This window comes from Triturus cristatus, chromosome 3_2, assembly GCF_964204655.1.
Source record: "Triturus cristatus chromosome 3_2, aTriCri1.1, whole genome shotgun sequence".
In the NCBI taxonomy this organism is placed as follows: Eukaryota; Metazoa; Chordata; class Amphibia; order Caudata; family Salamandridae; genus Triturus; species Triturus cristatus.
The window spans coordinates 175,486,997-175,508,894 of NC_140584.1; the positions used below are offsets into that span (position 1 = coordinate 175,486,997).

The 21,898-nt window shown below is 41.9% G+C and overlaps 1 protein-coding gene across 1 annotated transcript in view; it reads left to right on the forward strand.

Moving 5' to 3' along the window:
• The first annotated feature begins 5,632 nt into the window (after window positions 1–5,632).
• DPP10 (dipeptidyl peptidase like 10) overlaps window positions 5,633–21,898 on the forward strand; it is a 1,675,128-nt gene continuing 1,658,862 nt past the window's right edge. Inside the window, exon 1 of the mRNA XM_085647459.1 lies at window positions 5,633–6,143. Coding sequence (XP_085503585.1) covers window positions 6,084–6,143 — 60 coding nt within the window. The 5' untranslated portion in view covers window positions 5,633–6,083. The remainder of the gene's footprint in view (window positions 6,144–21,898) is intronic.

Below are 21,898 nucleotides of genomic sequence, written 5' to 3' on the forward strand. Positions count from 1 at the left end.
AATAAATTGCCACCGATTTGTGAATTCACCCATGAGTCTGTGGCAAGTATTTGTTTTTTAATGCTTTTTAGCCACAGCAGGGTCCCTGATGGTGCCCCCCACCATATCTATGGAATCGGGGTATTCCTACCCTACCTCCTTTTCTTTTTTATTACTTTTTGTCTGGAATTCGGCTTCAAGCTGAGTCCCGAGATGGCTGCCAACACTTCCTGGTTGAAGTGTTGACAGCCAATCAAATTTTTGTAGGATCCTGGAGTCCAATGCAATGACTTGCGTCCCAGATATCTATATATTTTTTACTTTAATTTCTCTAAAACTAAGTAATGGATTTGCACCAAATCGCAAAAAGCATGCTGTCTGGACCAACATCTAGCTTTCTGCCAAATTTGGTGGAATTCCATCCAACATTTCGGACTGTAGTCGTGCATTGCAGGGGCGTAAGTTATACTTAGCTCATGTAACTATAGCTGCTGAATTTCTCTGGTTTTGTATGAGTGAAATTTTAGCTTAACTATAACTTACCTGTAACCGTTGTTTTTTTCTGTGAATTTCTAAGATTTTTTAATTCTATTTCGTAACTATAACATCCCTGTAACCTTTGGTTTTTTAAGTAAATTTGCAACGTTTTTTAATTTGATTTCCTATCTGTAACCACTAACCTTTGACACTGAGGGGCACATTAGGATGGCGGGCGGATCGCCCCCGCCGGGCCGGCGGTAGTCACTGCCAGCCCGGTGGGGGTGATCCGTCTGCCATCCACACAGCAAAGACCCCCCGCCATATTATAATGGCTGGGGGGTCCGCGGCGGACGGAAAGAACGTCTGCCGCTTTTCTGCCGGTCGACTCGTTGACCAGCGGAAAAAGTGCCTGCTTATGGTGGCGGTGTCTGAAAGACACCGCCATCCATATTACAATGCTGGTGGTCGTATGCCTTGCTGCCGTGGAAAGGCATATGGTCTTTGCTTTGGGGGCCCGTTGCAGGAACCCAGGGTGAAGGGGGTGGGGTGGTACACATGGGGGGTATATGGTACTCCCCTCATTGCCATACACTTTGTGGCAGACACCACGTGGTGCCTGGCATGTAGTGCATGGCTATGATGTGCACAGTCCTTTTCCTTTGTGGGCGGGTCTGCAGCCAGCAGATCCACCCGCAATGGAAAAGGCACTGGATATGCCTGCCAGTGTGGTGGGCGCATCCTAATGTGCATGGTGGGACCGCCGCATCTTCGGCGGGAGGTCCCGCGCTCCGTTACAGTGGCGGGTGGACATAATAGGCCCCTGAGTGTTTATGTGAGTGTATGAGTGGCTCTGCAGGTGCATGAGTGTCTGAGTAGGTTTGTAAAGTGGTGTGAGTGGGGCTGTAAGTGGGTACATGAATGTCTGAGTGGGTCTATGAGTGGGTGTGTATGTCTGAGTAGATTTGTGAGTGGGTGAGAGAGAGCATGAGTGATTCTGTAAGTGGGTGCATGAGTATCTCACTGTGTCTGTTAGTGGGTGCATGTGTCCGAGTTTGTCTGTGAGTGGGTACATGAGTGAATGGGTCTGTGAGAGTGTCTGAATTGTTCTGTGAGTGTGTGTCTGAGTTCCTGAGTGGGTTCTGCTCATTTTCAGCTCATTTTCTACCTTATTTCTGCTCATGTCTGACCTATATGTTACCTCTTTATGCTCTTTGCTGACCTTTATTTTGCCTCTTTCTACTAGTTTCTGATCTGTATTGTGCCTCTTTCTGCTAATTTCTGATCTCTATTTTGCCTTTCTCTGCTTGTTTCTGAGCTTTATTTTGCCTCTTGCTGCTCGTTAATTACCTCTATCTTGCCTCTTTCTGCTCATTTCTGGTCTCTAATTTGCCTCTTACTGGTAGTTTCTGACCTTTATTTTGCCTCTTTCTGCTCGTTTCTGACATTTAGTTTGCGCTTTTCTGCTAATTCTGATCTCTATTTTGTCACTTTCAGCTAATTTCTGCAATCTATTTTGCCTTTCTTCTTATTTCTGACCTTTAGTTTGCCTCTTATTGCTCGTTTCTGACCTTTTTATTGTTTCTTTCTACTTGCTTCTCACTTTTATTTTGCCTCTTTCTGCTCATTTATTATTTTTTTTCTTTTTTTTTTTTTATTGGTTTTATGACAAAACATAACAAAAGCAGGTCAGAGAAGACAGGTCTCAAAAGAGCATTCACATCTGGGGTGTCGCAGCACCTGGAATCTACAGAGAATTTTCTGCTCATTTTTAACCTTTATTTTGCCTCTTCCTGCTCATTCCTGACCTTTATTTGGCTCTTTCTGCTAATTGCTCACCTTTATTCTGCCTCTTTCTGTGCGTTTCTTACCTTTATTTTGCCTCTTTTTGCTTGTTTCTCACCTTTATTTTGCCCCTTTCTGCTAGTTTCTGACCTTTATTCTGCCCCTTTCTGCTTTTTCCTCACCTTTTTCTTGCCTCTTTCTACTCATTGCTGACCTTATTCTGCCTCTTTCTGCTTATTTCTGACCTTTAGTTTGCCTCTTTTTGCTCATTTCTGACCTTTTTATTGCTTCTTTCTACTTGCTTCTCACTTTTATTTTGCCTCTTTCTGCTAATTTTTGACCTTTATTCTGCATCTTTCTGCTCATTTAACACCTTTATTCTGCCTCTTTCTACTTGTATCTGACCCTTATTTTGCCTCCTTCTGCTTGTTTCTGACCTTTATTTTGTCTCTTAATGCTAGTTTCTAACCTTTATTTTGCCTCTTTCTGCTCATTCCTGACCTTTATTTGGCTCTTTCTGCTAATTTCTCACCTTTATTCTGCCTCTTTCTGTGCGTTTCTTACCTTTATTTTGCCTCTTCCTGCTCATTTCTGACCTTTATTCTGCCTTTTTCTGCTTGTTTCTGACCTCCATTCTACCTCTTTCTGATAGTTTCTCACCTTTATTTTGCTTCTTTCTGCTAGTTTCTGACCTTTATTCTGCCTCTTTCTGCTTTTTCCTCACCTTTTTCCTGCCTCTTTCTACTCGTTGCTGACCTTTATTCTGCCTCTTTCTGCTCATTTCTGACCTTTTTTTCTGCCTTTTTGTCCTTGTTTCTGACCTTTATTTTGCCTCTGTCTCCTCTTTTTGCCTCAGGACCATAGGGGGGGCCTTTATGTCCCTGCAGTCCCAGCCGGCTCCCTGCCTCCTGTGCGAACTGGCATTGCTCTCACAGACAGGGAGCTGCTAAACATGCAGCTCCCTGTCTGTGGGAGCAATCCTTTCATCTGTTTCCCTGCCTGCGTAACAGTGGGCAGGTAAACAGACACAACTCTGCTCTCAGCAAGCACGAGCGGTATCACAGCTCTCACTGGCTGAGAGCTGAGTTAGTGTTTGCTTTGACTTGGCGGAGCTGTCAAAGCTCCTGCCAAGCCAGAGAAAACAGTTATTTGTGGGGAGTGGACACCCTGGGACATAGCAGGAGCCGGCCCTAGGGGTTTGCAATCTCCAGGGCCATTATTGGGTCCAGGAGTGGGGCTGCATGGCCTCTCTACTTTGAACTGCATGTGCTGGCCCCCAGGGAGGAGGTGGTTCCTCTGGCCGTATACAGCCTGGGAAGGGGTTTGCATAGCCCCCTCCCAGTTTTTAAGTGATTTGGCCCCAGGGAAGTGGTGGTCTCCTAGGCCAGGTGGGATCCTCACAGCCCCTCATTCCTATTATAGTTGCCCTGGGGAGGATGTGATCCTTAGGGCTTGTAATGAGCCGAGGAGGGGGGTCCATATGGCCCCCTGCATAATTAAAATGAAAGCGCCGGGGAGGTGGTTGTCCTTGGTGCTCAGAGGAAGCCCATGAGGAGGGTCCACATGGCTTTGGGGTCCAACAACCCCTCCTGTTACCTCTAGCATGTCCTATACAGCAGGATTGCTAAGAGGTCGTCGGAGCCATGCTCTCTTTCTCCACCACTCTGCAAACACGGCTCCTGGCGCACCACTTGTTAGGGGATGAAGTCCACTTTACTTCTGAGGGACCTTGGGGGCCAAGAAGACCTCCTAATACTTCTTGTAAGTCCTACACAGCGGAATTTCTGAAAGCTGTCCAGAGGGCCCATCCCCTTTCTACACCACTCTGCAAATGTGACTACTACTTTAAAAACCATAGAAATTCATGCGAAAAAAAGAAAGGTGACAGGGACATTATAGTTAAGAGTTAGCATTTTAAAAATACATAGAATTTCACTGAAAAAAAATAAAGGTTACAGGGACGTTATAGTTAGGAAATATAATTTTAAAAGACTTAGAAATTCACTGAAAAAAAGAAAGGTTACAGGGGCGTTATAGTTAGGCTGACATTTCACTCATACAAAACCAGAGAAATTCAGCAGTTATAATTAGCTGTGCTAACAATAACTCGCGCCACCACAATGCACTGCTTATGACCTCACATATTACATAACTCATCACATGGTCAGTGACATCACTGATGACATCTCATATGACATCACTGATCACATCACTGATGACATCATCCAATGACTTTCATCATCCAAATTAACTTTTTTAGCGATGGGAGCACCATAGACATTGCATTATGCAATAAATAATGAAAACGGTGACGCCCCATTGCCGGCCCTTCTTTGGCCAAGGATCCACCAACCATATGGCAGAACCGTTTAAATGACTGTGTCGTTTTATTGACGACTTTTCTGCACTGATGACGGCAAGAGCCAAAAACGCGTCTGTGGATATTTTATAGCCGACACACCCCCGTGAGTGCACCGGACCTTGGGAGTACCATGAACTCCTTGTTTTTGCGGTTTTTTAAGCAGTTTCCACCACTGCTTCCCGGTTGGACCCTGCCGCGAGTTCGGCTGGCCCCAGGTGGAGTTCTGTGCCCATTCGTCTCCATATTGTTTGAAACCCATATGTCATAGAGACAATATCCTTACCGTTAACTGTGAAGATTAATTCACATATGTGGCATCATTCCAGTCAAATATGGGTGTTGAAAGCACTCTTCTTTGGGTACAAATAACGAAGATACATTTTGAATATGTCTCTGAATGAATGAAGGAAAAGAGCTTTTGTAAAGCGCGATGGTTACCCTGAGGCGTCCCAGCACTATATGTGCATCTGTGTTTTTGTGTGTTTGTCTTTGTGTATGAATGTGTGTGTTTGTGCTTGTGCGGGGGTCTGTGTGTGTGAATACTCTCTTTTACACAAAGGTACTGTTGAACTAGTGTTCATTTTCGTCAAGATCAAATGCAATTAAGGCACATACCATTAATAATGCTAATAAAAACAGGTAGACAAAGAATAATTGACACACATATTTTTGCAACATGTCACGAAAAAAATAGTTTCTTTCTCGACCTAATACTTGAAACATAGAACATGTATTTAAACATTTAAAGAGAGAATTCTTAGATAGTTTGTCCTCCCAATAATAACGCCTAATTTTGATTATTTTACCTGATACTTGTTACTAACAGTTCAGGTCATTTCATGGCGGGATTGGGGGGGGGGCGGTACGTGGTATCGGAAGATTGCATTTCATTGTCTGGGGGCTGCAGGGCTAATTCTAAATAACACCACATTTGATATCATCAAAGGTTTGCCAACACACCCCTCTATTTCACAGAGTGAGTGGGCTGTTCCAAACAGAGGAAGCAAGGCTAACTTGACACTTGATGTTGCTCCAGATGTGAAGTCTGGCGGAGAAGGAGGCAGGAGGTACCGGCGAGCGTCGCTGCCTTCACCTGCTGCACTGGGGAATCCTCGTTTGCAGTCCTAACGGCAGCTGGCCGTGTGCTCGCCGGCTGGAGGCTGCAGGATGTCATTCAGGCTGTGCGCGAGGGACAAGTGCCGGGTTCAGGTGTTTGGCTTCGGTGTCACGCGGACCGTTTAGGAACCTGCCAATCTGAGCGTCAGCTGCTCTCCGCTGCACCCCCGGCTTCAGACTGACAGGACTAGTGGAGCAGTCACCGAGAGTCCGTTGGCGACCCTTTTTTCTTGCTTTTGTCGTTCCCTGCCGCTTGCTCCTTTACGAATTGGAGAGCACGAAGAAAGGCTTGTCATGCTATTGATGTCTAATCAGGTCCCTAACGCTGAGGAAGCAGTGAGGAAGTGAGGCAGCGCCGTCTACAATGACAGCCATGAAAGAGCAACCCAGCCAGGGTCCCAGGAGCCAGCACCAGCAGGAGCAGGTAAATCACTCTCACAGAAAGTCATTCTGTACAGGTTTGGGAAGGATGCTTGTTTACCCTGCAGCCCGCCCCTTCCCCACCCTGCTGAACGGACATCACAGGCGAACTTGCATGCAGCCCACAAACTCCTGTTCGCCTGTTTTATGTGTCATGATGAACGGTCACGGTCCCGTTTTTTTAAATTAAATTTTTATAAATGGTTGTGCTTGAGAAGGGATCGGAAGAAGCGGCAATAATTCAAAATTCTGAAAGGGAGAAATGCATTTGCCCGACGAACCACTGTCACGTTCATTAATACATTTCCATCTGCTTTCTAATAAAAGCGGATTCTCTGTGCCAAGTGTCCGACTGATCAACGAGGCGACTGATTAATGTATTCGCGTCCCCTCCAGTGTGTGGTGGCATCTCTGCAGAAAGGGACTGCTGCAAAAAGCTGACATCTTTACCCAAAAGAATAATGAATGACCTTACAGAATCCGAGAGATTCCGGAATCCAAGGACATCTTCTCCCAAAGGAGAAACCGTGCACTTGGTTGTGCAAAAGAAAATAATTTACGTTTTGGACGCTCTTGCTGGCTGCTGATGGTTTATTTGCGTGTTCTGAGAGTTTGCTGTTAGTTGTGAGAATGCGATTTCTGTCATGTTGTGTGAACTGATTTCATACGTTTGCCTCCTTCTGGTATTATATTTCAATTGGCGCTGTGCTGCGTCGGTTTCAGAATAGCGCTTTAATTTTACCTCGATTTTTCGCGGTGGTTGGATAGCGCAGCTCTTTAGGAAACGTCATGTTTACATCAATTAGTGCAGTTGCTCTAAGTAGAGGTTGTCAGCTATTAGGTCAGTGGATAATTATGGCACTCCAGAGAGGTGCAGAGCGGGACCGCCAGAGATGGTGCTCTCTGCACGCTGTATAAAGTCTTGTAATTCTTGCATCGTCGCTGGAGGTATCAGGTAGCGATGGGAAGTGAGACTAGGCAGGGAGCAGGCTGATTAAATTGAGCATAGCATGGCTCCGTGGAAGCGTCTGTTTTCCTGTGCCGTTGCTTTGCATCCAATTTTTAAACACGATTTATGGAACCGTAGCATTTATTCTAATGCGTGGCTGTGGTCTTTTGCAAATGCTTGCGGAGTTCTTTTTATTTTTGCATCATTCCAGCAAAGTGGTTAGGGGGATAGTAACCCAAAATGCTATTTTTTTAAATTTTATTTTAATGCAATACAACACCGTGACGCTTTGGCGTATGCAAACCTTTTTGGGCTATGATGTAATGTTGCATCAGGACTTTTAAAACTGGCAGGTGCCTGGCATGATATTGGGAATAGTTGTTAGACCTGGTGAAGGATGATTTGATCTGCCACAGGTGAACTTTTAGCTATGGATAGACAACCTGTGGATTGAAGTTTTTCCACTGGAATATAGCTGAAATACACAAAAAATGCAGGGCAGGGCTTGGGCATGGGATAGCTGGAGCCAGGCCCAGGGCGCCAGTATTCCAAGGGACGCAGCTGGGAGCTGCCTGAAAATGTCATGCAAACAGCAGCTAGTCCGTCCCACTAGGTCTCAATGGGGTCCTGGTAAAGACTTTGTAATCAGCCCTTAATGTACCTCGGCGTAATTGTTAGCAAACCATCAACCCCCTGTACTGCTGTCATCGTCCTCACACCTCCTGCCCTCACACCACAACTACCCACCCTCCTGCCCCACAGTAAACACAACATTTAATTCTGCCCATGGCGCTGGTCCGGTCAATCCAATTTAGGGCCAACCCTGAACAAATGTATGCACAGAATGGAGCCACTGGCCTATTCAATCACTGGGCAGGTACTTCCGGTGGTGCAGCATACGGAAACAAATACAAATGAGACATTTTGAACTGAGTCAATGGTCAAAAGCAATAATGTGTTTTGCCAGAAGGGATACATTTTATGCTCCTCATATGGTCTGTTCTATTTTGCGTATGCAGAGACAGTAATTTAGAATATGATTCCTCTACAGGAAACATTTTTAAAAAGAAGTACATTATATTTACTCTCTCACACACAAACACCACCCCCCACACACAAACATGTAGATAGGCAAGTAGACAGATGTATATTCTCTTAGAATCTCCTTATGACAGTGTGGAAACTAAAAAATGGTTGCTGGTGCAGACTTCCAATTTGTTGGCCTTGACTTTAAACTTGTGGTCGCTTCTCCAAACTTCACGTCTACTCTGAAGATGTGGTTATACGGGTAGATGAAAGGGGTTGTAATTCAAGATTTGAAGACCACTTTTTTCAAGTCTGGTATAAATTAGCCACAAGTGGAGAACAGATTCAATGGCAGGACACATTGTCTTGCAATTTTCTGGTAAGAGAGCTTACTGGGTTGATTCACCTAAGAACATTATGAGACCTGAAGGCCACATGTTAGAACACCAGCAAGGTAACATTCTTCTGAGGCCAATACATGACTACCAGGTGTGCGGGGTGGTAAAGGTTCTGCTATCATTTATACCAATTACTTAGATATATTATAAACTTTACTGTGCTCTAGGTTCATGTCAATAACATTGACTCTGCATCCTCTTTTCAATTTATAAAGGAATACAAAATATATCTTATGCATACTTTAAAAAAAGTAACATCTACGCATTATATTTTGAAGAATACTTATTTTTTTTAAAGTCCTCAACTGAATATTTAGCCTTTTCTGGAAATACATTGTTTTAAAGTGGTGCTCAATGTTTTGCATTTAGTAATTAATACGTTTCAAAGGTTCTAGTTGATTTCCCCATGATAACGACCATGTGCTTTCTGCCCTGCCATCCACAGCATTATGCTTGATTGTTAGTCTGTTACAGCACTGTGCATTTAAGCTCCCTCTCAACCCATCTTTTATGTTTATGGAGACTTACCGGTCTGCTACCTGCTCTCCTTGCTGTCAAATTCAACAAGCATCATTGTATGCTAGACTTTAATGCACATTGAACCTCCTGTATCCTGAGCTTACTTTGAGGCAGCCCAACTGGTACTCATTTTTGAGGGAGGCACACCTATATAAACTCATCAAACTTTGACCTAGGGCAAAACAGTGAAAAACACAAAAGCAAGAAAGAAGGAGAAAGAGAAAAATAGAAAAACTGTAACAAAGAAAGTAGGGCTGAAAAAGAACTTGAACTGATGAGACAAAGGGATGGGAGTGTCTGGTGGTGGTTGAGAGAGGCATGGGGTGGAATAAAGTCTACGCAACCTTAGTATTCAGCACCACTGACATTCAATACTGCTGGCGGACGCTCAGCAAAACATTGGGCCGTGGTATTTATACTTTTACAAATTAAGCACTTCTTATGCCGCTCCGCTTCCATATCTCTTATCATCTATACACACAGTGGCAAGGTGTGTAATGCTGGTTTAATCCCTCCCCACCTTACAGATTCCTGTTTGCCACTTTGAGACTTGTTCAACTCCTTACATCTTTTTAAATTGAGTCTAAACTGGCAGTGTTTCTGCAGAGGAGGTGAGCCTTATTTGATAGGCGTGATATGGCTGTTAAAATACAAAAGCAATGGTGTCCTACAAAGTATGTGTAATGATGAAATCATGTGACACAGTTTTAATTGTGTCCTAAGTATAGCAGCATATCATGGCGGGGTCAGAGTAACACATTGGCATTGTCACTGAAGAAGTACAATGTTAAAAACATCATGTTCTATTTCTGTCACACCTGTGTTACGGGCCCATCAGCAACAGGTTGTATGTTGTCTTGGTGAGTGATAATAATCAAATGAGTTTCATGAAAAACCTACATTTATTGGATATTGACCAATAAATACAAATCATTGTTATATCTTACAATGTGTGCCATGATTTCTGCTTGAATAGTTTTTGAATAACTAAAGACTAATTTTGGAATTCGGTCTCTAAATGTTGGCTGTCTTTAAGCCAACTCACTGTTGTCCATGAAAAGGGAATCAATGTCATGTGTTTGAGACACTAGTGTTTGCGTAAGGAATTTCAGCCATTCAGTAACAAAACGCGTGATCATGTGAAACTCCAAAGCACTTAGACGTGATGTTTCCCATTAAAGTGGCTTATAAAGAAAAAAATTCAATGGTGTGAAATGTGGTATAAATGGGTTTTGAAACCCATAATGGAACTTCACCAACAGATATGACACTTAAATTGCAGTTTGTTCCTAAAAGTTAGCCATATAATCTATTTTTGTGGTTTGCTCTGGGATATATTTTTACTTATCTTTCTATAGAGAGTGATCTCGAGGTATATTTTTGATCTCTTTTTGTGGTTTGCTAAGCCACATCAGTCCATACCAACTGACCTTTTGTTCAGAAAGGAGAGGTCAGTCAAAAAGGATTAATGTTAACATATATAAGCGAGTTTCCTCTTGACTGAGGTGAATTGCTCTAAATACTAAGTTAAGACAAATGCATTACTTGCACAGAATGGTATCTAAAATGAAAACTGTGTGGGCTTGCCACTGGTTGTCAACAGTTTACTCTTTGTGAAGAATTAGTGATCACATCAGACTTATAGCTCCCCCTGGTCTGGATAAAAAATCAAAGGTTTAGAGGCAAGGCAACACAGTACTCAAAGAAGTGCTTTGATGTAATGTTTTTATTGGAGCAGTTAATTGGTATCTTCCTCAGTCTCCCTTGGAAGGGAAAAGATGGACTATGGCATTTTGACGATTGTGTCTTTAGCCCCCAAGTGCCCTCCTCTTATGCCTGCTAGGTTGAAAAACACTCCAAATGCATCAAATACATGCCTTAAATCAATGATGGCAGGCTTCAGGCACTGCTTTCAGAAAGGTGCTAGGAAGCATTGCTCATGTGTTTCGCCTGTCACATTTGAAGGTGTTAGAATGGCAAATCTGTAGGAAATAGGGGGCTCATTATGATGGCGGGAGGATCGCCACTGCCGGCCCAACGGTGGCGATCCTCCCACCATCACAATGAGATTTACCCACTGCCAAATTAGGATGGTGGTGGGTATCACGGCAGACGCAAAGTCCGCCCTCCGCTTTTCCGCCGGTGGCAATCGTTGCAATTGCCTGCCGGGCAGAGCAGGGCCACTAATATGGTGGTGGTGCTTAGCAGGCACCGTCCGCCATATAAGGATCTGGGTATTGGACAGGCCTTTCCGTGGCGGAAAGGCTGGCGGGGATTGGCTTTTTTGGGGGCCCGTTGCAGGACCCCTCTGTTATGCACTGGGGGGGTCCACCCCCTGCAGTTCCATGCACCGCATGGCAGGCACCGCGTGGTGCCTGCCACGTGGTGCAGGGAAATGCTATGCATGCTCTTTTACCATTGCGGACGGTGCTGCAGCCTGCAGCACCGTCCACAATGGTAAAAGGCCAGGATGCACCCGCCAATATGGCGGGCGAATCCTAAATGCACTGGTGGGACCGCCGCATGTCTGGCGGGCGGTCCCATCACCGTTATGATGGCTGGCGCCCACCATCATAATGAGCCCCTAGGTGCTTTGCCATCTCTTGTAACAATGAGGACTCTGGGATAGGCCTGATTCCCCTCTCTGCTAACATTGTCTCAAAATACACTGTCCAGCCAATGTCATGATAATGGTTCTGTAAGTACAGCAAGGAGAGTTGTAAAATGGCCAGCATAGGGATCACCACCCCAGGGACAGAGGTGCAGCTGGTTGCTTCCTCCTACAGCCATGATTCCATCAGTGCTTAATATGAGACAGTGGTTTCCGGTGCTCGGCTCCCGCACTTAAATGTAAACACCGGAATTTCTAACAGTCTGCCACATGGTGGCGCTGCTTGTCAAATTTAGTGATAAGCACAGCATCAGTTGTTTATTAATTCAAAATACATTAGAAATTACTAATACCAGCCATCCAAGCCACTCCTGTAGCTTTGGGAGCCTGGAATAGTCTGAATTATCACACTTGTAGGAGCACAATGGGTAGTAGTTGTGCTGGTGCTGTCACTGGCAGCACTAGCAGAGGTAATGGGTGGTACAAGCTACAGTGGCCTCCTAACGAGGTTCCTGGAACCTATTCTTTTTACAAATTAAGCACTGGATACTATAAGAGAGATTCATAAAGGCATGTACTTCTGGCAGAAGGAAAGATTGTACATGGGGCGACGAGGATTCCTCACATCATGTCTTTTGTAGCGGGACGTTGCTGTCTTAAAAAATATCTCTGTGCTGGCACTACACTGCTATGTATGTACTTAGCATAACTTCTACCATCATACTGACACTAGGCAATCCCTCAGCCTGGTGGTCATGCTGTAGTAATATACATTTGGCACAAAATGTCACACTTCTGCCTCTTTAAAGGACTGAATAATTTATGTATTTTGCTGAATGTACTCACCATGGGAAAATGCAGGACTGGGGCCGCTATGCAGGGATTCAAGCTCATGATCTCCTAAGCAGTTAATTCAAGCCATTCGGCTGTTGTACTGATCCCAGTTTTTTGCTACTGCCTGAAATGATGTCCTTTCTATTTAACTACAGAAAAACAACTGTACAAAAAGGTTTCCATGCAATCAATGTGAAAAAAAGAATCAGAGTATACTTTTTCACAATATTCTAGATATTTGCTTACCACCCTGACAATTTCTATCAGTTTTACACATTAGGCGGATATCTACCACTCCTAAGAAGTTAGTATGCTAGCATGAATATTACAACTCAACACTGTATTTAACAAGAAATCATATAATATATTTATTAAAAAAGCTTTTTAGCCTCTGGTTATAAGTTGAATGGTACTAGGGTAAGGGTAGAATTGCATACGGTATTACCATAACCATGTAGTTATTTTACAGCAGTACTGTGCAATTATCAGTAAAACCCCAGTGTGAGACTAACTTTTATGGTCACATGGAACTCGCCATGCTCTAAGAAGGTGGTAAATGTGTGTGTGTGGGCCTGTGGTTGGGGTACGTGGTGAAGGAGGGGATGAGGGGAGTGGAGGCGGGAACCAGAATATATTTTCTAGCAGGGACACCATTGTATACTCCCCCATCAGAAAAAAGCAAATTCAGAAATGTGATTGGTTGTTGCTGCAGCCAAAGTCTTTTGCCATTTTCCCGGCCTGTTTTACCTGCCAATAAAATCGAGTCGGGTTCTACCACACATAGAAAAACCGCAGAGAAGAACTCAGAATCAGGCGGAGCAGAATTCCATGAGGAAATCACCTTGGTTCTATCAGTAAAAATCCTTTTCAATCCCAACTAGTTTACAAATACATTTGTAACAAGTAGATCATTATGCTGCATATAAAAAATTGTGATCCTGGCAACTTCGTGTTTTTACCAAGATGTATGCGAGAGTGTAACACGAGAAAGGGAGTGCACTTGATAAGTAGAGGCTGTGCACAATCGGAATATCATTACTAATTTAAACTTGGGCTCCTTTCTCCTGCAGCTCATTTGTAAATGTCTAGTAATCACAGTTGCGTTCCTCGTGTCACTTATTGATGACCTAGTTTAGATGTTGTGCATTCCAACGAGCTTTCATGAAACTTTTTCCACCACGTGGCAGTGTATTGAATTGTTCTGCATTTGACAAATTGCATATCATCGAAGGATCAATTCACTGCCGTGCAAAGGATACTTAATTCGAAGGGTGTTAAGTAATGAACATCAGTAGACTTTATTTAAAGTTCTCTACATGCAGGACATTTGATATAAAATAGCAGAGAAATGCTACGGCACTATTATAGCAAGTGTATATGCTTAATTAGGGAATTACATATATTCACCAATATATTGGAGAGTTTTATTGAAATTGGATTTTCTTCCATGTAGAGTCTCACAGACACCTCATAAATGTGTATGATACTCCCATCTAGTCAGATGCCTAATAATATATTGATTGCATATGACCAATAAAAGCGACCTCACAAGTCATTTTGTTTACATGCATTCTCACCCAGTCCTATCCCTGTACACACCTTGAAGTCGATTTCTTCCTGTTTTTCTCATTACTTATTGTATTGTATTGTAATTGCATTTATAGAGCACTTACTACCCCTGATGAGCCGTCGAAGTGCTTTTTCGGCAAGTAGCACGCTACTTGAGATCCCATAAAGGAGTAGTGGTAAATGAGTATAGTGAAATATGAAAGTAATTTGAGTGATGGATATGTTAGTCAGTTATTTGGATTGAGAAGGCTAGTGGAGTGATAGAAGAGGGAAAATGGTTTGCACTTATATAGAGCTTGCTTCCCCTGATCAGGTGTTGAAGCACATTTTTGGTGAGTAGCACACTACTCCGGAACCCATAAAGGATTAATGGTGAATTAGGATATTGAAATATGAAATTAATTTGAATGGTGGACATGTTAGTCTGTTATTTGGATTGAAAAGGATAGTGGAGGGGTAAGAGAGGGAAGAATTTAGAAATCTGTTTTTCGTGTGGAGCTCATACCAGTAGGAGGCCGCTTAGGATGAGTAAAAGGGAGGTGGAGGGGGAAGAGTCAGAGGGATGAGTTTAGAAAGGCTTGTTTGGGAGATTTGAATAGTAAAATAGGTATACGATGATGCAAGGAGGGGTAGAGTAGGGGAGAGTCTAGAGAGGGTTATTTTGGGGATCATAGTAGAGGAATGGGGTTTGGAATGAAAGAGAGAGTGGAGGTAGTGATTATATTGATAGAGTTTTAGGGTGAGAAATAGGGTAGTGCATTGGAAAGAGTAGAACAATGAGGTTTGAGTTGAGTCAGAGAGTTGAGGTAGAGGATATATTGAGAGTGGTATAGGGTGAGAAATAGGGTAGTGCATTTGATATGCTGAATTAGAAGAAAAGTAATAAATATATAGATACATAAGTACATGGAAAGTACATGTCTGCATAAGGAAGACAATATATGTAGATTAACAATGCATTTAATAAACTCCGGCTTTCAAGTGTTGTTGTACTTATTTTTTATTTTTTTTGTAATTGAATAGTGAAGCAATTGTTGATAAATAGTTATGATAAAAAAATTACTTATTTATGCTCTCACTTATATACATGTTAAAAATATAGAATAATATAACTATCAGTAATATGTACATGTGTTAACCAGAATTAACGAATTTCTATATTTTTTTAACATAATTATTATACACATTTATACAAAGCAATACACATATATAGGTGCATATCTATAGTCCAAATAAATGCTTATATACTGAGGAATATGCCAGATATTTCTGTTTGCATATGGGGGTAATTTGAGGTAAAGCCAATTCTTGAGTAGTTTTCTGAAAATGGATGGTTATCCGTGGATCTTATGTTGCGGGTACAATGTTCCAAAGTTTTGCTGCTTGAACAGAGAAGGATGTGCCACCCATGTTTTTTTTCTTGTACGTTGGGTTTTTGAGGCAAGGTGCCACTCTAGAGTGGAGGTTCCTCTGTTGAATGTGTTTGGTGATTTTATTCCTGATGAAGAGCAGCCCAGTTCCATGTATCACTTTGTGGGTGATCCAAAGCAGCTTTAACGTGGATCTTCTAGCAACTGGTAACCAATGCAAGGCTTTCACGGCAGGAGAGATGTGATCTTGCAGCTTTATATGTAAGAGTAGTCTGGCAGCCGAGTTCTGAATCCATTCTAGCTTTTGCATAGTCGGTAAAGGTGATCCGTGGTAGAGGCTACTGGCATAATCGAGTTCGGACAAAACAAGAGAGATGGTAGCTTGGACCTTATGTAGAATTCCCAGCTGGAGAAAAATTTGCTGCAGAGTTTTCATAGTAACAAAGGTTGACCTTACTAGTTTGTCCACTCGGACATTCATTGATAGCTTGGAGTCCCTGGTCATTCCAAGGTTTCTTACTTCCTTTGGTACTTTAGGCGGTGTTCCTAGATCATCATGCCAGGTGGCGAGCGGGGCATCATTTTTCCAGTCGCCACACTTGAGTATTTCCATTTTGGAATCATTGAATTTGAGATGGCGCCATGTCATCCATTCATCCACAGTCTGAGACAACTGAAATTTGCCGAGTTTCCAATGTCTTTGTGGCATTCCAATTGAAGGAGTATTTGCGTGTCATCTACGTAGTTATAGCACATGAGGTGAAAGTGATTGATCAGTGCCGGTAAGGACTTCATGTAGATGTTGAAAATCATGGGCGAGATGATAAAGCCTTGAGGGATCCCTGCTTTTGTGAAGTACGGTTTCGATAAGAATGTGGGGATATGGATGGCATTAGTTCTGTTGCGAAGGTAGGATGTGATCCAGTCTAGAGCAGTCCCCTGTAAGCCAGCTTTGTAGAGTCTTTGAATCAGAGTGTCATGGTCAAAAGGCAGCAGAGAGGTCCAAGAGAAGTAGCGCAGCAACCCCGTTGTGGTCAACTGTGTTTTTTAGGTCATCCCAGATGGCTATAAGGGCAGATTCTGTGCCTCTTCCCAGACTGAATCCCATTTGGAAGTCTGAAAGTATGGCATTATCTTCAATGAATTGTGACATCTGGCCGAATGCTGCTCTTTCTATCACTTTGCACAGGAAAGGTCCATTTGTAATCGGTCTATATTTGTCAGGGTTCAGTGGGTTCTAGTTTGTTTTCTTCAGTAATGGGTGTATGTATGACTTTTTGAGTTCTTCTGGAAATATTTCGGTAGTTAAGGAATTGTTGATGATTCTTCTTACTGGTGGGGCAGCAGAGGTGGTCAGAAGACTTGTCTTGAAGGATTGCAGTGGACACGGGTCAGAAGGGCTGCCTGCATGCCTGCTTGCTTTGACCAGGTCCACAAATTCATTGTGCGAAATGTGTTGGAAGGAATGTAGGGCTGTGTTAGAGTATTCTTGGATTGTTTTTTGGAAAAGGATCAGTGCTGGTGCTTTGTTTTTGTTTTAAATATGAGTTCAATGTGTCTGCTTTGGCCGTGCAATGATTTGCCGGTTGGTCTGTGAAATCTTAAGTAGCGGAATGAGTTCCTTCTAGGCAATTTGGTTTAGGAAATTCAGTGAGAACTTTATATAATTCTTTATTTACACATTTAGCATTTTGAATTCTGTCTGAATTGTACCTTTTTTTAGCTTTTTTTGATAGCTGACTTGTATAATCTGTTAATTTTATGTAGGTAAAGTTCGTTTTGATTGGTTTTTCTTTTGAGCCAGTCATGTTGTAGCTTTCTAATTTGTTGTTTTATCTCTATGTATTTCTCCAAGTTGCTTGTTTTCTTTTGTTCTGTTGTGTCGTTTTTAGTGGTATTATGATATTAAAAGATCCTTATACCCACTCATATAGTTTTTTAACAGAATGTATTGTGTCTAGCTCTGTACTGTATGTTATGTGTGCTTCTAAGTGTTCCAAATTGAGTTTGTTCCACAGTCGATAGGTGGATGCACGTAAGGTGGTTTTAGGTGTGTCGCTTTGTGTTATTTTATGTTGGAAAGCAAGCAAATGCTCTAGGTGCAGATGTTAGTCTTTTTTTATCGATTGAATGATCCCAACTACTATAAAAGGGTGCGCATCAAGATACTTAAAGATAGTATATCCATTTGGAAGGTGATCTGCAAGAAATATTCTATTGGCTTTATTAACAAAGATACTCCCATATGGGACAACCCTGCTTTTCCCCTTTTTCTCAGGATTCAACATGTAGAGCCTGGGCAGATTGTAGAATTACAACAATGGGTCAATTATTTGATCCAGATGACTTTAGAGCCTTTTCTGATTTACAAGATGCCTTTGGATTACCTTGTCATCTTTTCTTTAAATATCTTCAACTGAGGGATTATATGTGGATGAGCACCGAGCAGGCACAGGACATCGATAGGTCAGACCTTTCTTCATACTATTTTAAGCCTGGTATCAAACCCACCACAAGCATGATGTATCAAGTATTTCTGCAGTTTGCTGTGAAAGACACTCCTTTATTAGCTTCAAAATGGTGCTGACTTTTATCGTCTGAAGTATCGGCTGGAGATATACAGATGACCTTAGATCTGCTAGATCGCTCGGTACACTCTGTTAAGCTTAAGCTACAACAGTAGCGCATGTTGTGTCTTTTATACTATACCCCAGATGTCATTTTAAAATGGAGAGCAACTACTTCAACAGGTAGAACAGATAGAACAAGATGTCCTAAGTGCAATCTCTTTGCAGTTGATGTTCTAAACATGTTTACACTCTGCCCCTGTTTGCAAAAATTCTCTGATGGTGTGATGAATTATATGTCACTAACCTAGGGCTCGCCTGTTCATTTATCTGTTAAGGAGAAAATTAAGCATTAAGTATTAAGCATGAATTTGGGGGGGGCTCTCAGAAATTTGTCACAATTATGCTAGCTTCCGTCCGACTCTGTATTGCTAAGGCATGAGTTTAAGGGAATGCACCTAATGATTCGAAGTTGCGTACCCTTATTTACCAAATATATGAACTGGAGCTCACTTTGGCTAAAGCAAGGGGTCTCTCCTCGCTCCAAATTTTGATAAGATCTGGAAAAATTTTAGACAGGATTTCTTTTATGTCAATAATGTTTGATTGGAAGGTGAAATGATCTTATGTATGTTGATATCCCTGTAATGTAATAATATTTAAGCTCTGTCAGTCTTTTAATTTATTTCTGAAATTTTGGTGAATTAATGTTTAAATTAGTTAATTATAAATGTGACTATTTGGACTGTTCTCTCCATCAAGTCTATCCCGTATGAATTGCTATTAATTGTCTACTCTATGACCAATAAAAAAAAAAGTTAAAAAGGAAAGCAAGCAAATGGTGGTCTGACCGTGTGACTGGAGTCATTGTTTGAAAGGTAGCTAGTTCTGTATTAGCAAAAATGACATCTAGGATGTTTTCAGAGATGTTTGTGGGTTTGTGGACGATCTGATGCAGGTTGAGTGCGTCTAGGTCAGCAACAACTGTTTTCGGATCGGGCATATTTGGTTTGTCAAACCAAATGCTGAGGTCACCCAGAACGCATAAGTTGGAGTGTAGTGTTATCAGGTTTGAAACCATGTCTAGAGTGTGTCTGGTAATGTTGCATTGCTCAGGCGAGGTCTGTAATGAAGCAGGAGGAAGTTACAGGAGGATGACGGTGTAGGATTGTATCTGGTGGAAAGGGCCTCACAATCTTTTATGGAGACATTGTTAGCTTTAGTGATATGTAATGTTTGTCTGAACACCACAGCTAGGCCACCTCCTCTTTAGTCTATATGATTTGGGGTGCTAGTTTGATAACCTAGAGTAACAGCTTCATGCAATACTGGAGCAATACTGGAGCCATATCATCTCCCAACCATGATTCAGTTATAAATAGTATGTCAGGTTTTGTGTCAGTGAGAAGGTCGTAGATGTGTTTGTGATGTTTGTTTTTAGAGAGTGATCAGGCATTTATTAGTAGATAGTTTAGAGAACGTGCTTTGGTTATAGTGTGACTTTGTTTTGTAAAAGAGTGAGCAGTATTTTGTGGGCTTGTAGCAGGTGTGTCCTTAGTGTTGTTATTAGCTGTATGAGGATAGCAATCGTGTAACTGATCTGTATCACGTTCCTCGTCCAGCAGGCTAAGAATGCATTTTGATGGGTCTGTGTGTAGGTGGTGGAGATGCTGGTTGAGAGTAAGTTGGTGTGCTGTGTTGTTTGTGTGCTGTAACCTTGTTGTAGAGAAGACATGGAGAAGCGAAGTTATGAGGTGTGGCATATTGCTGCTTTTGTTTGCGTCTGTTTAGGGCGGATGGTGTATGAGTTAGGGGTGGTGGTGCAGCATGTGGGTCATGTGGTAAGGTTCTAAAATGTCCAATGGACAAGAGGCGGTTAAAATAGAGTTCCTGTGTGGCTATATATGAGTGAGATGTGGTGGAAGAGAGAAAGCTTGGCATTGGAGTTTGTATATTTGAGTAATCTGAAAGGTGGGTGTACGTTTGTAGTTTCTGACGGAAAGTATTATGAGGTGTTGCGCTTTTGAGATTTTGTTGTTCTGGTGGGCGTTATATTTTGTTTTTGAGTGAAATGAGGTGCTGATGTATTTGTTTTATGAGATGGATTTGTTTGTATAGAATTGTTTGTGAATGGAAGTTGTAAGGTAAAGGGGTGGTGATGTGTTTGTGAGTAGAGTGTTTGTTGTGTGTAAGAGGGGATGAAGTAGAGTATTTGCCTTTGACTTGATTGCTACAGGAGGTAATATGTGTGGTGCAGTGGAGTTTAAGTGTTGTGTGGTTGTGTTATTGTGGTAGTAAGAAGAGGAGGGTGTTGGTCGGAGAAGTGATGGAAGGCTGAGTATAGGGTCTGTTAGGAGTAATTAGAGCAGGGAGTGTGTGTCTGGATGGATATAGTTAAGTATGTATGGATTTCGGCTGTGTTAGTGTTGAGTAGAGTGGTTAGTGGTATAGGATAGAGTTGTGTACTGTTTGTGAGTGATGTTGGAAACTTATGTTTCAACCTCCCTCACAATTGTAATCAATTGCATCTTACATATTACAAGTCTTGTTATTTCAAAATGTGCCTTGCTATGTCTTGTATTAAGCACACATATGCTGTCAGTGTCACGTCTTGACTCTTCTGTTACTGCGAATGAATCACCAATGTGACACCGAGTTCATGCCTATAAAATTCCATGGTTATCCTACGTTAGAAATAATTTTGCTTCACTGGGGCTAACACATCTTTTTGACACGCTATGCCTCTGCGAAATCTTCCCCAAATCAAGGATCAGACGGGCCGGACAGATGCAAGGGGAAAACTTCTGTATTGTCTTATCAGGGATTATCACAGCTACATAATGGTGCTCTTTCATACCTCTCTTTCTTAAAGAAAACCCAGCACCAGTTCATCTTAATTAGATACACTACATACCGATTATGTTAAACAAACTTATTCTCACCCATTCAGCTTCCTCCATGTCCATGCAATAATAAGTCAACTCAATCGACTTTGCACATACTGTTTTTTATTCTTTTTATGCAAATGAGAGAAAACAATTTATTATTCCTTTGCTGAAGAAATGTTGCCTCTGCTCCCCAACACATGCCCTAGTTGTGGGACAAAATGTAGAAACCCGTATGTTTGCTTTACCATGGCTTCTCTTTTCACTAGCCACGATAGAAACCCATAAGGCTTTTAATGGAATGTCACCCATATCTTAATGAACCTATATTTCTGGGTCGATCATGATCACAAACATTATTGTGACAAGTCTCTGACACTGGCTAGATTTGCACTGCCTCAAACAGCACTTTATAAATAATATTGACTGTTTACAGGTCGCATTGAATTTTGGTCTTAACTTTGTGTTTTTATATCTTTGTAGTATCATCTCTCATGTTATATTATCTTGATCTTGCACATGAGACATTCTAAATGTTTTATTCACTCGTCACAAATTTTTAAAATGATTTCTTTTAATTTTAGATCTGTACTTTAACTGCAGCTCGCACTCTATTATTCTGTATTATCGATGTACTTTATTTCATTTAAACAAATGTGAAATAAAGTTTGAATTGAATTGACAATGAGTCACAATGGAAGAAATTATTACAGCAAATTCAGTGTCCTCATAGCTTTCCTAAGTTACACATAGATCTCAGTTGCTCTGCTACAGATGGTACTGAGAAGTTTTGCCCATTCATTTTAGATATTTATTTTAGGGGGGAATCGCGAATAGTAATGGTGGACAAAATTAAGTAATTGTGGAAACCGTTGAAGAATACTCAAGAAAGACAAAGTGGCAGGGTTGTAAAATTTCTATTTCACTACACAGAGCCCTAGGAACTTTTCCATTGCTGATAATTAAAAATCCAGCCCAATTACTGTGAACATATTTTGAAATGTTGTTACATCACAATGCTAGGATTGCAG